The sequence below is a fragment of the Phalacrocorax carbo genome, chromosome 3 (assembly GCF_963921805.1).
Source record: "Phalacrocorax carbo chromosome 3, bPhaCar2.1, whole genome shotgun sequence".
NCBI classification, from domain to species: Eukaryota; Metazoa; Chordata; class Aves; order Suliformes; family Phalacrocoracidae; genus Phalacrocorax; species Phalacrocorax carbo.
In genome coordinates, this window is record NC_087515.1 from 30,239,352 (window position 1) to 30,257,026 (window position 17,675).

At 37.7% G+C, this 17,675-nt stretch overlaps 1 protein-coding gene across 2 annotated transcripts in view; it reads right to left on the reverse strand.

Annotated features, from left to right (window-relative positions):
• LBR (lamin B receptor) overlaps positions 1-17,675 on the reverse strand; it is a 21,367-nt gene continuing 3,692 nt past the window's right edge. Inside the window, exons 2-14 of one of the 2 annotated variants that reach the window (XM_064446348.1) lie at positions 16,522-16,702; positions 14,806-14,986; positions 13,005-13,090; positions 12,163-12,340; positions 11,371-11,567; positions 10,551-10,605; positions 8,493-8,687; positions 7,067-7,170; positions 6,496-6,621; positions 6,231-6,399; positions 4,870-4,950; positions 4,643-4,765; positions 1-2,536 (exon numbers count right to left, since the gene is read on the reverse strand). In XM_064446348.1, coding sequence (XP_064302418.1) covers positions 2,376-2,536; positions 4,643-4,765; positions 4,870-4,950; positions 6,231-6,399; positions 6,496-6,621; positions 7,067-7,170; positions 8,493-8,687; positions 10,551-10,605; positions 11,371-11,567; positions 12,163-12,340; positions 13,005-13,090; positions 14,806-14,986; positions 16,522-16,686 — 1,821 coding nt within the window. In that variant the 5' untranslated portion in view covers positions 16,687-16,702 and the 3' untranslated portion in view covers positions 1-2,375. Of the gene's footprint in view, positions 2,537-4,642; positions 4,766-4,869; positions 4,951-6,230; positions 6,400-6,495; positions 6,622-7,066; positions 7,171-8,492; positions 8,688-10,550; positions 10,606-11,370; positions 11,568-12,162; positions 12,341-13,004; positions 13,091-14,797; positions 14,987-16,521; positions 16,703-17,675 lie in introns of both variants that reach the window. The other variant, XM_064446347.1, reaches the window with a different exon arrangement.

Consider the following 17,675-nt stretch of genomic DNA (forward strand, 5'->3'; position numbering starts at 1 on the left):
TAAATTTTAAGCAAAAGCTTTATTTTAGTTCATAGACTTGTTTGTATTAAAAACAATTACTTAAAAATGCAATTCACATAAAACTGAACATGTAAATAAAATGAAGTTATCATTGGTGAAGGTCTATTTCTGAAAGACATGGGCTCTGAATCACATTTTAACAACCTTGAGTGGCAACAGATAAAATTGGGTTGGCGGCAGCAGCTCCTGGTTTACAGGAGTTGAACTGTGAACCCCTTCGGTACATTTTAAAACACCAGCTGCAAACCGCCACAGCGAAATGATTGCTCCATTTCCCATTAATCCATTGAGCAGCCATTGAAGAAAAAAAAAAGACCAGTATCCCAGTTTGATCTGCCGCTTCACAGGAGTAAATGCTCTTCGGCGTTGCCACAGGCGCTGCAATTTTCCTCCAGGAACCAAAGTACTCGTCTTAAAACATTTTCCTTACACCACCAACAGACAGATTTTCAGAGGAGGCTGTCACAGTCAAGCTACATTATATACATGTCAAATGTACAATTGTCTTAAAAAAATGCCCGTGTACAAAATAGAGGGTTCTTTTATTAGAAAAAAAAAAATCACATGCTAGATTTCAATTACAGCAACATTTTAAAAGAATTGAAAGTAATTGGTGAATAACAGCAACATTCTGATTTATTAGGAACCTTCCCGCAAGCAAGTGTAGAGGTACCCGCACTATATTCAAGATTCTAATAAGCTTTTTTGACAATTTGTGCTACAAACTTCACGTACGAAGTATGCAAAAAGCTCTCGGTTGTAACGACAGAATAAGAGCCAGTTAATTAATGCAAGATTATTTCAGTAAAATATAAAATTATTCTACTTATGAAGTAAATACTGCAAATGCGTCTGATTTACAGCCAGTTAGATGAAGAACACACCTAGTGACTAGAACACATACATTAGTTAAAAAGTCAAATATATACAAAAATATATTAGAAAGTGGTCGAGGTTAACCACAGGCTCATGTAAAAAAATGTTGTTTTAAATAGCAATAGCAAAAAAATAGCCATTTTCTCTATCTGCAACAGTACAAAAGGCAAAACCTACATATGAGGTAGCAATGCCAAATTAAAAAAACCCAAAACAACACAACTTTGGATCAAGGAGAATTTTCTATATTTTCATAGCGTATCTGCCAATACAAATATTTAAACGACCACTTCAATTGTTTCAAGAAGTAATACATTAATTTACAAAAACCTTTATTCAGTGAACATTTTTTAAAAATTACTGGAAATTTATTTAGTTACTGCTTTCTCCTGTCTCTAAAAAAAAAAGCTATCGCATTTTCAAATCCAAACACTGTACAGCGAAAATGTGGCGGCTTTATTATACACACTCAGTAAATGCTATGGTACATTAAGACATAATTTACAAAGATCAGAATAAGCCAACTGTGGTCATCTTATTCTTTTCTGCCAAACGGGCGTAGGCTGCGCCTTGAGCTGCCCCGCGTTTGATGCTAGGTGCAGGATCAGGGCCCGCTACTCACCTCCACAGCCCTGCCCACAGCTGAAACAAGTGTTTGTACCATCTGCCTTCAGGAGCCTGAGCCAGAAGCGTGGCTTCTCTCTAGGGTCAGGGGCGCTGCTGGGCAGCAGCTCAGAGCCCACCTTGGCCTGTGCTCAAACTGCCTCAGGAGTGCGGGGATGGGACAGGAGGGGACAGGTGTGCCCCTTCCCTCCTCCCGATCCCATCCTCTTGCCCCTGCTGCAGGCACAGGGCAGGAGGCGCCACCGGAGCCTCCCAGACCAAAATATCCCATTAATTTAAAGCCAGGAGGGGGAGAACCAGCCAGGTGAGCCGTGCCAGCTCTGGGCTGGGGGCTGCAGGGCAGCACAGCCAGCGGCACGGGCCCCTCCTGTGGGTCAAATCCTCTGCTTCAGCTCCACCAAGCAAAGATACCCTGCTGCTCCTCCAATTCAGGCAACTGAGTCAGACATCTGAAGTTAGATGGTACAATTAACACCAAAAAAAATGAACTGGAGGGAATTTCTGTATTTGTTGTATTAAGAAAAATAATATACTTTACATCACAGTGCTTAATTAAATGCAATTAAAAAATGTAAACTTAGGATTCTAGATAAAATTTAACTTGAAAAATCAGGGCTCCAAGACTTTCTAAAATTCACAATTTTTTTTAAAAAAATGAAGTCACAGACAGTCAGTTCACATAACTCACAGATTAAGATTATTTGTAAATACCTGTTGACGCACTTCACTGTTTGGTCACTTTAAAAAAAAAAGCCTAAATAACAAATAGACCAAGTGCAAAGGTAAGAGGTATATGTTTATTTGAAACGAAACTAACTTTAGAAGTAATTTGCAGATCAGGCATCTGGAGTGCTCTAGTAGATGTAAGGAAATATGCGGTACGGTACACGCTGACAATACCTTTCCCATGCTAAGCCGTATTTTTGCTTACAATGATGTTCATCACGAGCTTCTCGATGAACAAGCAAGCAGATAAAATATATCACGTAGAAATACGGTAAAATGTGACTAAAACCTGTAGAAGAAAGTGAGAAAGCCACATTAGATACATTTAAAAAATAATCCAGAAGTGTTAGCTATTAACAACATGTACAAGCTGGTGACATATACTGGTTACGGACTGAAGCATCTTATACTTGTATTGTAAAGCATCAAATATTCAGCAAGAGAGTACAAAAATTGTGAGACGTTTACATGCAGACAGGAAAAGACCCACCAAAAAAAAACCCCAAAAATAATCCTTAAAATTCAGAGTCTCAAAATCTACCAACTTCACTCTCAACACATGCAAAGCTGGCACATATTTTAAGTTCTTCAGCTATCAAAACCAGAGAAATAGTTAAACCTCTGCAGCAGTGAGCTGCCCCACAGAAGCCCCACAAGGTCTTCTGTATCCTGGCTGTAGATGGTAACTGTAGCTTTGCTCAGAGCATGCTACTTGACTTGTGGATGAAAAACTGGACATGAGCCGGCAGCGTGCACTTGCAGCCCAGAAGGCCAACCGTATCCTGGGCTGCATCAAAAGCAGCGTGGCCAGCAGGTCAAGGGAGATGATTCTGCCCCTCTACTCCACTCTGCTGAGACCCTGCTTGGGAGTGCTGCATCCAGCTCTGGAGCCCTCAGCACAAGGACACAAAAATGATCCGAGGGCTGGAGCGCCTCTCCTACAAGGACAGGCTGAGAGAGTTGGGGTTGTTCAGCTGGAGAAGAGAAGGCTGCGGGGAGACCTTATTGCAGCCTTTCAGTACTTAAAGAGGGACTATTGGAAAGATGGCGACAAACTTTTTTGCAGGGCCTGTAGCAATAGGACAAGGGGTAATGGTTTTAAACTAAAGGAGGGTAGGTTTAGAGTGGATATAAAGAAAAAATTTTTTACAATGAGGGTGGTGAAACACTGGAACAGGCTGCCCAGAGAGGTGGTAGATGCCCCATCCCTAGAAACATTCAGGGTCAAGTTGGACGAGGCTCTGAGCAACGTGATCTAGGTGAAGAGGTTCCTGCTCACTGCAGAGGGGTTGGACTAGATGGCCTTTTAAGGTCCCTTCCAACCCAAACCATTCTATGACCCTATGATCCCCTCCCACCCATCCTCACCCCACACACTGTTACGGCAACACTTCCACTTCTGCCACGACGATGCTGACAGAGGATTCGAGTCCCTGGTTTTCATGGGGCAAGCCTTTTCCAGGATACTCTCTAAGAGCATATATGCTAATCTACTATCATCTACTTTCAATTAAATCCAGAACAAAATTAGCCCTGGAGGAACACATGAACTCCAGCATCCTCTCTCAGCTGATGCTCCTGGTCAGGGCATTAAGGACTTGGTGACAAGGTCGCAAGGTACCAAAACCGCCCGTGTACCACAGTCTGCAAAAGGCAGTCTGTGCCATGGGTGCAGAATAGCTCTGCCTCAGCAGCACATCTGTCACACATTTCTGTGCTTTTATAGAAGAGAAATTCCTCCAGGCAAGGGAGGAGCCCAAAGCCATTTTTCAGACTTGAATGAGAGGAGCAGGACTACACCATGATCAGATATATTTTCTGAAACTCTCACTGCTCTTTCTAAGGTCTTACGAAGAACCAGGACTAGAAACCCCATTGGACAAAAGACTCCCTAATTTCCTCCAAGTGTAAACTTCATGAAAACTAGGAAGTATTCATTAAAAAAAACTTTCAAAGAGAATTCCACTCCTTTGTGTTTGATTTTTTTTTTTAAAACGTATTTTGCTCAAAGTCCATCCCTTTATGCGGTAGTCCTTGTCTCCAAGGGAACTCCTACTTTTTGGGAACTCCCTTTGAAAACACTATAGCACAGCCGCTAGCCTTAAAAACGTAAAGAACAACTTATGAGCAAGCAAACCCCATTGTTATTGAATAATGAAGTGTCAGAAAGAAGAGTCAAATCTATAGTATGATATGTCAAATCTATGGTAAGATATAAAGGATAAGATGTAAGATAAGGATAAGGTGTCGCATTATGCTTACAACACAGATTTGTCATTTGATTAATTATAGGTTTTAATATCTCAAATAATTATCACTCTGCATTTCAAACCCAGTCAGATGCCAAAACATCCAAGCATTTTTAATGAAACCCACTTTAGTCTCAGGAACTTACCGCAGGGTAGGGACCATGCTAGAGCCATGATGATGTCACCGAGATAATTAGGGTGACGAACAAAACCCCACCAACCCGTGACAAGAAGCCCTTTTCCAGTTGCAGTGGGTATAAATTTCAGATCTGTGAATAAAGTATTGTAGTCAATACAACAACTGAAATGTCTGTTTAAATAGTACAAAGAGACTGTGTACAGCAATTGAACAAATTTTGAAAAATGCACTTACAGGCCAATTTGGGATCTGCTGGATTCCTTCGGAAATTATTTTTCTGAGAATTTGCACTACGGAATATGTAATATCCAATACCTGAAAATAAATATTATTTATTTTGCATTTTCAGTATTTTCCAGTTTTCTTTCCTTCAACAAAGCAATCACATGCTCTCTGCCACTCTTTTTACATCCAAGTCTTTTCCTCAGAGATGCAACTGTGGCTCTCAGAGCTCTAACACAGAAATGCTATTGGAAGCCTGCGTTCCAAATGCTCTGACACATTACTGACTAGTTTTTAAGATCCTGGAGAAGCTTTATTTTCACATCTACTTTTACATTTATATCTGACATAGTTTATTACTGTAACACTGAGTTTGCAATTCATATAAGGTGATGTGCTGCAGTTTAAGATTAAGGCTATTAGCAGGCCAGTATTTTGCTACCGTGCCTACTCTATAAACTGACCAACTATTTACAAGTTCACAATATTAAAAGAACGAGCCAAAGAAGAATTATCTGGTTTTGAAATTCATTTCCCCCATCATTTTCACACGGCAGCTCAAATTCTTTTCCAACCTTAACGATTCTATGAAATTTGTTTTTCAATACAGCCTTGGAAAATGCATGATCACAGCATACTTCAAAGATGTTTAAAAAAAAACCAAGAAAAAATATTAACTGAAAATGAAAAAAAAAAAGTTGTATTACTCAGGATTGCACATACTAAACTGTATGCCTCATATTCTTTCAAAGTGTTTAAATGCTTTGTCATGTCTACAAAAACCTTTTTCTTTTAGGTTTACTACTTAGATAAAAGGGACAAACTACAGGGCCATATTGCTGCAAATTTAAGGTCCCCTAAAGGTGCATGATCCTTTCTCAAAGAACTCGGCTAGAGAAAAGGAGATGTTTTCCGTTGACATGAGCTTGTAACTACAGGCATCAGGGAAGGAGATGCAAAATGTTAAACAACAAAAACCTCTTTTTTCCTTAGGGTCAGTAAAGCACAGCCAACACGCTATTGAGTTTTTGGTTTTTTTGTACGAGTCACTCATAGTGAGACTGAATTTAAAACATTTTGAGTGAAGTGCAGCAGATGCCTTAAGTCACTTCTGCAACCCCAGGCAGCATCCATCTAAAGATGCCTCTCAACAGAACAATTAGGTGTCCAGAGTCTCGTTTATCCTTCATTTAGTAAGACAAGAATTTGTTATATTCTTTGTACTAAACAGTAGCCAGACACATCCTTCCACCAGCTGTGGTAATACAGAAAATACAATCACCACATCTTAGTTAAAGCTTCACCTCACAACTGAAAGAAACAAAATCAATACTACATTGTTATTACCAGGAACAACATTTACTATAACTTACAGTTCAGAATAGTAATTGCAGCAGCAGCAGGCCAAGAAATTGCAGTCGGATGACCAACTAAATAGAAGGCCTGCAGACTGTAGACAAACGGAACCCACACCAAATCTCCAAATGCTAGCATGAATCCAAATCCATCATGGGTAATATCCATTGTAGTCAAAATAGCTTCCTGGAAGCAAGGAGGAAGGAATTTATAATTTACAAAGCTTAATTCATTTAGCATTGTAATTAGAAATGGTAACAGTTTAATATGATTGTCATTTACCTCATTCCAAAGAGCATCCACCACATACAGAAGCTGAAAGCTGTTCACAAGTATCATTGACAGAGACGGCATATTTTGATTGTGTATCTTCATCTCAGCCAAGAGCATTGCCAAGTTTATAACAACCTAGTTTAGAAAAAATTTTATTACAAATTTTCCTTGTAAAACAAAGCAGTCTCTTCTATTACACCATAGTACATTTTAATGCAGATGTTTTCGACCAATGTTTAAGTTAAAAAAAACCAAACAAACACCACAACAAAACCACACACTATTTCACAAGCCACAGTTTGCAACATTTCTCAAGCTGTATAACCTCAACATATGAATACTTTAAGAACAGTTTTCGTTTCCCACAAAGAAAAGAAGCTAGAATGGAGAAATTTTCCTAAAGTGAATAAAAATGGTCTTTAAAAATCTGGCAACATGAAACTTTTTCCAAGTACTTTTTTCCTCTTTATAAATGCATATAGTATCCTTAATACCAGGTTTATATATATATATAACTTTTTTTAAATAATCCATTTGTGTAGTATTTAAACTAATAGAATAACTAAGATTACTGACTCACCCAGCCAATTAATCCTGGACGCAACTCACAGAAGTATTTGAGGTCAAAACTGCCAATACGAGGGTTTAATTCATGTCCAGTAAAAAAATCATAAACAAAATACCCTGCAGATAAGACAGAGTCTTTGTTAGCAATAGTCTTCCTTTAATCTGCCACTACGCTCCTCCCCATAAAGCAGTTCCTACTTTCTAAACTTCTTTCATAAATTAAAAAAAAAAAAAACCTTTAGATTGGCAAGAAAAATGTGAGGGCATATGCAAAACACAAAGCAAACCCCACATGGTTTATATTTTAAGAGGCCCAAATATTTTATTTATTAGGAGGACTAAACACTTGAGAAGTTACTGTAGGCTTATTTCTCCTTGACACTTGTTCCTTCTTTATTTTCAGCCTTATCCTGAAGCTCACATCACAGTTTCCACGAGCATGATCTTGTGGTATTAATTCTACTTTTCCTCCTACTTCATTGCTCTTCTCTGGGAGCAAGAATTCCTTTAGCTGTGATAATTACCTGTCCATCAAATGAAATGGACAGGAGGAAAATACAATACCTTGACTTCAACAAGATTCCCTGCACTGAGTTAGCGACAAGCACTTTTCAGAACAGATACAGATGCTACTATGCCACTTACAGAGGCTAGAATTGTGCTTTTCAAAGAAAATTTATTTATGATCATTTATTATTTCCCTTCATACACATATGTGCTGCACTGACAAAGGAACTGAGGGTATTTGAATACTCCGTTTTAACACACTAAATGGTCTGTCCATAAACTCATTTTCTTAGCCACCCTATCATCATTTTAAAAAGCAGTCTGTTTAATATTTAATGCTAATTGACTTCTCTATCTCTCCTTTGTCCTACAAACACATATGCATTTAATTGATACATTCTGGATAGGCAGTCTTATGAATGTAACAGAATCCCTTTTGAAAATTCAATTTAGTAAACTAGATTTAGAAGCGCAAAGCAAAATAAGAGTTTACAAATACATCGTAATTTCAAGTTCTGTACCTGACTTTCCACTAGCAAAATATCTAGATTTTCCAGTTTTTCTTTCCATTCCCAGCTGTTGCAGGAAAAGGCCCACTGGCAGAGGCACTATGAAGCAAACTAGACGCGCTCTTCGACAAATGCTAAAAATGGAGAGGAAGCAACTATCCTCTCATTGCTAGGGGACTAGACCAGCCACCAGCCAAGATATTTTTTGTGTAAACTATTCAAGATAATCCAACTAAGATTAAGCATTTTACCATATCTGAGTGTGAACAAGAATTGCTATTTAACTTGCAACATGAATTTTACATTGGTAGAAAGAAAAAGACACAGTATTATAATAACCATCCCTAAAGCTAGCCTTTAATTCATAAAACAAAACTGTAGCAAACAATTGGAAAGAAATTATCAAAAATATTTATAACTCACCAGAATTTCCACCTGGTGCTAGTTCTTCCTCGGGTACTTTCAGGGACCGAAAATACAGATAAATGCTCAACACCATAGAAAAAGCTGCAGCTGACACTGCAAACTGCATGAAGTGATCATACAAATAATGAAGTTCAAATTGGAAGTATAATAAAATTCCAATAGCTGCAGCAGTCAAAATAAAAGCATAAAACCCTAAAGGATATAGAAAAAAATATATTAGCCAAAGTGAAAAATCTTTCTAATACAACCTACCCAGTCCAGCCTCTCTCCATTTTTTCCTTCTTCCAAGATTTGTTTATATTCCAATGTCTTACACATCCCATGCTCTTGAGGTTCAAAATTCTGGGGGACAGCAATATACCTAAGACATTCTATCTATGCCGCGAAATTTTTTGTGCTCCTCATCAAAAGGACAAGAGGCAGGACACTGAGTGCTCCTACATTTATTACAACAACATAGGATCCAATTTCAGATTTTATAGTGGAAATATGGGGAGTGACACTACTACTGGATAATGACAGCAGGTCACAAAATCTTATCTGTGGGACAGCTCAGATAACTCAAAGAAGAAATACAATTATCTTCATATATATAATTTGATACAGACAGCAGTAATTAAAGTACTAAAATAACTATCAAGTCAAAACTTCAACACAAACTTTTTTACTTTGGGAGTACAAAATCATGTAGAATGGAATGATGTCCAAATATAAGCAGACAACTCTGCACAGCTTTCGCCTAAGTACCTTCTATAAACCCTTTCACAGGGTCACAACGGTTGAGGTTAGAAGGGGCCTCTGGAGCTCATCTAGTCCAACCCCGCTGCTCAAACAGGGCCACCCAGAGCTGGCTGCCCAGGGCCGTGTCCACACAGCTTCTGAATATCTCCAAGGAAGGAGACTCCACAACTTCTCTGGGCAACCTGTGCCAGTGCTCAGTCACCCTCACACTAAAAAAAAGTGGGAGGGAACCTCCTGTGTTTCACTTCGTGCCCGTTGCTTCTTGTCCTGTCACTGGTCGTCTTACTTCCCTCAAGAAGGCTTTCAAAGTTGCTTTGAGAATTAGCCTTTGAAGCAGCAAGAAGATGGCTTCTCTTTTTTTTTTTTTTCCCTCCTTTTAAATTTTTTTTTCCTTTTTAAACTATCCAAATCATGTAGCTTATTTCCTCCCTTTATCAGAATATAGGAAAAAAAAATAGCAGGTCTATACCCCTACTAAAGACATAAGTCCAAAACAAGAGAGTTATGAGGCAGCCTCAATATGACTCACTTCCGCAGGATGTAATTCACTCTGCATCTATGATTTACTGCCCTATTCTGACTTTAAAATGGTGCATCTTACCAGACAAAATCAAAAAAGACTCAACTCTTTAATATAACATTTGAATTCTACTACCATCACGCAGTGTCCTTGAACTGACTAATCAAATAGGTAGTCTGGAGTACCTGCAAGGCATCAAAGTACACTTTTCTATTTAAGCCTGAAAAAAACAGGACTGCTCAAAGTTGTTGAACCGTATTCTAAACCTAGATGAGAAGCTTGCCTTATTTGTAGGAAGTGAAATCAGATCCGCATAAAGACTCAGAACCGTTCTTTGCCAGGCCAGGATAAGAACATCTTAAATCAATTACACCGCACTTTTTATGAGTCTGTAAATCAGAGACATCCAAGATCATCTGGACACATGGGTAAGATCTCTCCAGATCACTCCTGAACATCTCCAGAGCAACAGTCCTTGTTACGTGAGCATTACTAACACTTCCAATAGGCAATTGCCTGTTTAGCAATTATACAAGGAATATGACAGGAGTCACCAGACACATCCTGGATGCAGATCTGTACAGTATAGTGTCTTGCTCTTGGGGCAGTTAGTTCGCGATCATTACTAATGGTCTCCTTCCAAAAAAAGGCTCATCAGATTTTACTTAAGATTTACAAGAGATACATAGTTTGACCATAGAGTGTATCTTTCAGCACATGTATCTTATGATACTGAGCAGTGCAGATCAGACAGTGGTATCAAATTTCAGAGTAAGCAACTGCAACATACTTACCATTTATCCGGTACTGCAGTTTCCTTCCATTTGAAAGAGGCAGGCCTTCTACAACCTGGAAGGATAAAATACTAGTGTTTCAACAAAGTACTTTCTGGGGGTACTGGCAGGGGAGGAAAATCAGCCACATCTCTGTCACAAAGACATTCAACCTATATAACCAGCCGGACACATTCAAATCTGAAGATCATGCACTGTTCTCAGAAGCATACTTTGGATATCAAAAGGGTAACTGTTTCAAATAAGAACATTAAAAAATAAAATCTCTTCCTAACCAGCCTCAAGAAAACAGAACAGCCCCAATCACTGTAAACATGTATAGCAATAGAACAACATGATTGCATGAATTATTTATTATAGTGTTCTTTCACAATCTGCCAGTATCCCTCAAGCCAAAGAGGGAAACAGAGCATTTGCCTGATATACATATGACTAGAATGGTTTATAGCTTCCTGGAAGTGAAGATTAGCTTCCAAAACACTCGATATCAATAAGAAGGTATCAGTTAGGTGATTTAGAAGTCAGATACCTGCAATTCTTCTAGAATTATATCAAACAAAGTTTATCCATGCTTTGATTTGAACTCCTATATAATGCCTACTGCCTTTTCCTACTGTAAGACTAAAATGCACAGCCATTAAATTCTTAGCAAACTGTGCTATTTTAAGCTTGCAGAGATCTGCAGTAGCCATATTCCAACTTAATATGGAAAACAAATTCATTTGCTTTCAAATTCACTGCATTAAGAACATATCCTAGCTTCCAGCCTAATGCACAAATTAATTATCCATAAAGACCCAATTGCTACTGAACAGCTTACCTTTCCAACTGGCAGTAAGTAAAACAGAGCTTGAAGGAAAAACCACAGAAGAAAAACACCAAACACCCTAGCCTCCCAAAGACTTTCGAGTTTTGGAAGAGGAGGAGGGAAGTTCATAAGACTGGGGTCATCTTGTTTGACCATCAACAGCAAGTAAAACACAGCAGCAGGCAGAAGAAATATCAGTGTGAAGGCCCCTGTAAACAGGCATCATGCCGTATTAGAAGATAAACATAGAAAATAAAAAACCTAGTTTCAATCCCACTAATAAAGCTCAATATTAACTTCTAGTAACAAAGAAGAGGTTGTCATTGTCTATTCCTGAAGTAAGACAGCAGCATCTCCCAGTCACGTAATGGGATACAGAGACATTCTTCTCACTCCTGTATGGGGACGTATAACCAAACTGAAGGATCACACCCACTGCATCCCTTTAAAACTTCTCAAAAAACTGTATAAAGAATACTTTACTGTCTAGTTTGAAGCACCTAGGTTTTGAAAATGTAAAAACTTTGGTAGTTACCTCTTAAATTTAATTTGGAAATATTTAAATCTCACTGTGCAAGGGAAGGCTCAAGATCTTCACCATATTTCACAAGAGAACCAAGTGTAAGAACGGTTCTTTGACCACCACCAATACCCACAGACTGCGTGAAGCACTGTCATATGACTCTGGATTCTGCAACCAGGGTCCAAAAATTGGAAAAACAGTTCTTGACATGACAGTATGGTCAATAAGTAAAAACCGTAGAAGTACTAATTTTCAAGTATTAGGACAATTTGCACACATACCAATTCGTCCACCAAACTCTAGCTCCTTTGTTTTTGATGATGCTTTCTCAATTTTTTTTACTGTCTCAATAATCTTTTTCTCTGAATATATCTCTTCTTTTTTCTTTTCTTCTTTTCTTGGGCGCAAGCTATACTGTTCAAGCACACGCTCTATTTCCAGGTCTGGTTTCAACTTTTGCTGTTAATGAATAAAAAGAATTTACTAATAAAAATCCCCAGAGATTTTCTCTTATTCTGTTCCAATATTTTTTATTTAGGAGGGCGTTGTTCACTATAAAACGCTAGTATGCAAGTGTTCTACTTCTATACAGTACTTAAGCTTATGCCTTTACATGAAGAGACTGATAAAACCACTTTCACTGTGATCACTTAGGCTATGATTACATATCAGCAGCAGTTCCAGCACAGGTTATCAATTCCCACCCTCCTCCCCTCCTTTCTGCCGTAACTCTGTGCATTAGCTAACAATCATGACTAAAGAACTGATTTGGCTTACAAAAAAAAAAAACCAAACACAACAACAAGAAGGAAAACCCCAAAACCACAAACAAACAAAAAACCAAAAAAACCCAAACCCAAACCCAAACTCCAACACAAGTAATCAGTGAGGATTTGATTGGGAAGGGGGAATCAAACAAGAAAAATGCATGTCACACAACTCTAGTACTCTTCCCTTCTGGCAACTTTATCTCCCTCTCCGCTGAACCGTAAACTTATTTGACCTCTAAGCTTTACGTTGCATTCTATTTCTCCTTGATTACTGTATTGCCGTTTTCTAGGGATTTCTGAGAGCGCTAAGTTAGAATGAGACAGAAAACTAAGAATAATTACAATGTTCATACCTCCAAGCTTATGCAGGATGTGTCATTTCTTTCTGTACTGTCAGGTTCACCATTGTACCTTCTGGTGTTATTCTCACTCAGTTTCTGTTTAAAAGAAAAAAATCCTAGTTTTAGCTTTCTGAAAATAACAGCTGCATCAAGTATAATCATATAATGAATAATTAAGAACACTAACTATCTGGGTTTTTTCCAATTGGAACTGCTCTGGTTTTCTCCACAGGAAAACAAGTGGGTTCAATACCCAATGTATGAATAGTTTCAGCTCACAAACAGGGGAAGAAAACTCATTTAAGAAAAGGAAAAGGTTACTAATTCTTTTTATTAGCAGTGAAATTAAGAGAGAATACAGCTTCTAAGTTATTTTTCACTCATCGTTAGGAACTGCCAAGTTCAAAATACACATCTATTTAGTAATTTTGTTTGGAATGCAGAGAAAATTTCAGTGTTCTGTATATGACACTGCTCTGCAGGACTGAAGTTCGGTTTTCCATTAAATACCTAAGAAATAAATTTTCTTACAAAAATTTTAATAAGTCTAGCTTACACAAATCTGGGAAGACACAACTCATCTGTTTTATTTTATTTCAGCTTAGGCTTTGTTGAAAAGGACCGGGTCACTCCAGTCATACAACCAATAGATCAATCCTACTCCTAAGCTAGAAGCCTAGAGAAAATCACCACAGATATTTTAACCTATTTGTCCAAAGTAAAGTGTAGCTGCTGGCTACAAACTACTTAAAAATGACTGTATGTTCTACAGGCTGCGCACTGGGTCACACAGCTCAAAGTAGTTAGCTGAAAACAAAAACCACAGCAATTGCAGTGCCAAAGAATGCCTTTAGTAGTAGCAATTTACTAAACTAAACCCATCTATTTAGTTTAGATTGGTCTGGTTTAGTTTAGTTGAAACCTAACTAAAACCTGTTTTCAATAGATCAGCAGAAGGCATTTCCAATTCAAGGGACTGTGTCTCAGACAAGTATCACTTGAAGCTATCTCAACAGCACATGAGGCAGAAGAAATGCTGTTTGTCTCTTAACAGAGACACACACCACCTCTACTGTGCTTCACTTACAGAACACCAAAATCATTTTTAGTATTCATTATAACCTTCACAAAAAGGCCCAGAACAAACATGACAGATTTCAGCTAAATCCAGATATCTGATAAACTTAGAAATCCTTACAGGGTAGTTTTTATAATTAAAACAGTTCTGCAGTATTATCAATCACCAAGGCTATATATTTTTTTTTTTCCACACTTTAATTATGCAGCAATTCTCCCACAGAAGCTTCACGTGTTTTCTATTACTATTTTAATGAACTGTATACAAAAAGATAACTCATTTTATTTCAAATTATAATACCTACCTGCTATGTATTGATCAATACATCTTACAAATAGGCTAACTTGCTTTGCCCCATTTCACAAGTGGGAGCATATGGCTAACAATGACTTCAGTATTCAGTATTAAGGTGTCAAAGAATTTGTGTTTGTTTGAATTTTGAGAACGTCACTGCACCACCAAATTCAAATGGAACTTAACAACACACATTTACATTTCAAGAATTTCCTCACAGCTTGGCAAGCTAGGAAACCTGTTTTCAAAGAAAAAGGTAGTTCTGAGATACGCTTTTGCAGGTAATTATGTTGTTCAGGGAACATGAACTACAGCTAGCTTTTACAATAATAAAACCAGTATACATAGAACAAGTCTTCTGCAAATAGCAAAGATCTGTATTTAAAAAATCCAACAAACCCCCACACAAAGAACAAACAAACAAAACTAATACCAATAGAGCTAAGTTGGTTTCCTGAATTGTTTTCTTTTTGTCATCTTTATGTTCTCTGCTTTGGGAAGAAGAACGACGTCTGCCTTTTGCTGGCCGACCAGGAGACCTAGATCGAGATCTGCTAGAACTTCTTCTGGAGGGAGAACTCGAAGAGGACTGGCTCTTCCTCTGCTTGAATGACGACTGTGACTAAAAGAAAGAGGGGAAGGAATAAAAATCTTATCTTAGATGGTCAAAAAAACTTTAGAAACCTGGGGTTTTTTTGTGATGAGGACTCTGAATTGTCTCTTACTTCCTTTACTGATGCTGTAAAAAGGCTGTTAAGAAAGAGCAACTACAGCACACTCATTTTGCTGGCAATACCCAAGTAATCCTGCCTCATGTCCAACAGCTGACAATTCATGTCAAAGCCACAGAAATCAGGATATGGAGGTAAACTATCAATGTGAGCACTAAGCTCTTAAGCATACTACCCTCTCAGGCCTTTGCACAAGTAAATGAAGTGACAGCCATCTCTTAAACCTTAAGAGACAGCCATCACTTCAGTTACTTAGCTTTATTAATACATTTGGCATATCAAGATGCAATGATCTGTTTAAGGCAACACAGCTCAAATCGACATTAAGAAACCCCTAGTCTGCTAAACCATTACATTAGAGATGATAACTGATTTCATGAAGTCTTCCCCAAAAGCACTCAGTTTTATTTCTCTGTGAAGTCTACAATGCTAATTTTCTCACATAAAATTTCCACAACAGAACTTTTAAAAGGCACAAACGCTTTATGACAAAGAAAGGTTTTTCCTCAGCTTGAGTGTGCTTACCTGCAAGCACAAAGTTAACAAGTTAGAAAGTCTTAAAGCAGTGAAAAGCTTTGTCTAACTCAAGGAAGAAACATTTTGTCCCAATTACAGAGCATGTACACTGCCACCAAAAATGAGACTACAGTTCACATAAAGACAAACAAGTTAGCTTTGAACTTATGCAGGTGTCAGAACAGGCCTTAAAAATCAACTACAGCAAACATTCAAATAGCTTTGTGTCTTATGCATTATCACATTTTAAACTGAAATGAAAGTTGTACACAGAGCTTTAAAGGCCTTCATTAGTAACAGAAAATGAAATAATAAAGATATGTAAACAGGAAAGGTTGTGCTCACATACATATGACATGAACCTTTTTCAAAAGTCCCTAGCTGTCACAAGTAGGGCAAAGTACCTTACGAAACCTTTGGGGACCTAAAACGGTACAAGCTATTCACAGATATTAAGTATGTGCTCAAAGGGTATGTGCAATTATATTCCCAGTGATCCTTAACTACATGCTTGCATTTGTTTTCAAATTTTCTTATTAAGAAGTGTAAAAAAGTCAAATTAATATCAACCCTCTGATTACTAGCTTTACAAGCTACAATTCTCATGAACAATCATGAACAATTTCTCATGAACAATCATGCCACAGATCTCCTGAATGATCAGATTTGTTTTTCCCCAAATATATCACCATTTTTTCAACATAAAGAAAAAGAATCACGTTTCTTTAAAAATAGGATCAACATTCTGAACTTCTACTTGAGGTGTCACATAGCAAAGAGCTATTATTTAGCACCAATTCCCTGAAGGCACAGTTAATGAAGACTTGCAAGGCAGAAATCTAATTGTAAGTTGTATTTTTATCTACATCCTCCATTAAAAATACTGATAATTATATAAATGTGTACTCACCCTTATATCACTTTCTTTCAACGCGAGTTCAGTCCCATCTTTGTACTTAACAGTATAAAGATGAGAAACATCATCGTAACTAGTCACTTGGACTTCATAGTACAGGACGCTTCCCGGCCAACGGCCCATCACCACCTCACCATCAGCAAACCTCCGGCTTGGCATTTTGCAAAAGGATTCCCTAGAAAAGACATAAATCAATGTATATGGCAGCTAAACATCAGGCTTATTTTTTTTTCCCTACTCCCCTTCCATTTCATTTAGGCTGGAACTAGGAAATTTTAAAGTAAACAACTCTTCACCTTAAACAGGCAAAAAAGCTGCCTGGTAAAGAAAAAAACACCCCAAATCTATTTGCCCAATTAACAGTAGACAGAAGAAATAGGTTTAATATAGCACAAAGATTTAAGCTAGATGTTAAGAAAAAATTTTCAAATGTATTAATACTACATCCAGACCAGTATTCAGCTATAATATACAATCTCTATCATCAAAGACCACCAAAACCAGGCAAAGCATATATTTAACCAAAATTACATAAGCGTAGTTGATCTTATCTAGAGGTGGAAAAGTAAATTAAGTGTTATCTAAGTGTCTTCTAACTATCTTTTCCTGTTACAGAAGTGATGATTTCTGAATATTAAAATAAAATGTCCCAAATCTATGCAGTACACGCAGCCACATTACACACTTTCTTCCATTTGTTATGCCAAACACTCAAAATTTAGGAAACACCAGAATTTAGGCTCCTGGGTTGATTATCTTCTCTTTTCCACCTATTTAGCTCGAAGCATGTAACGCCTTTCGCAGGGGCCTGTAGGAAAACAAAGTACAGGATCACAGTGATCACATAATATCCCAAAAACTTAAATTCTATCCTCCTGCCTGCACCATAAGGTTTTGACTTGATATTATCAAAACAGGGTGTAAGTGACTACCACCCTTGGTCCACCATAGCAGCGTGCTGAGAAAAAAAAAAACCCACAACTGCAACTTAAAGTAAGTTATGATTTTAAATGTAAAATCTCATGTAACTCTGAGAAGTGCCTGTATTATGTCATTGCCATCTGAAAATAGGTACCCATAGCAAAAGATGCTTTTAACCTGAGCTTCTGTGACTCAGGCCTCAACATATAAAGTGAGGGTATCTTAAA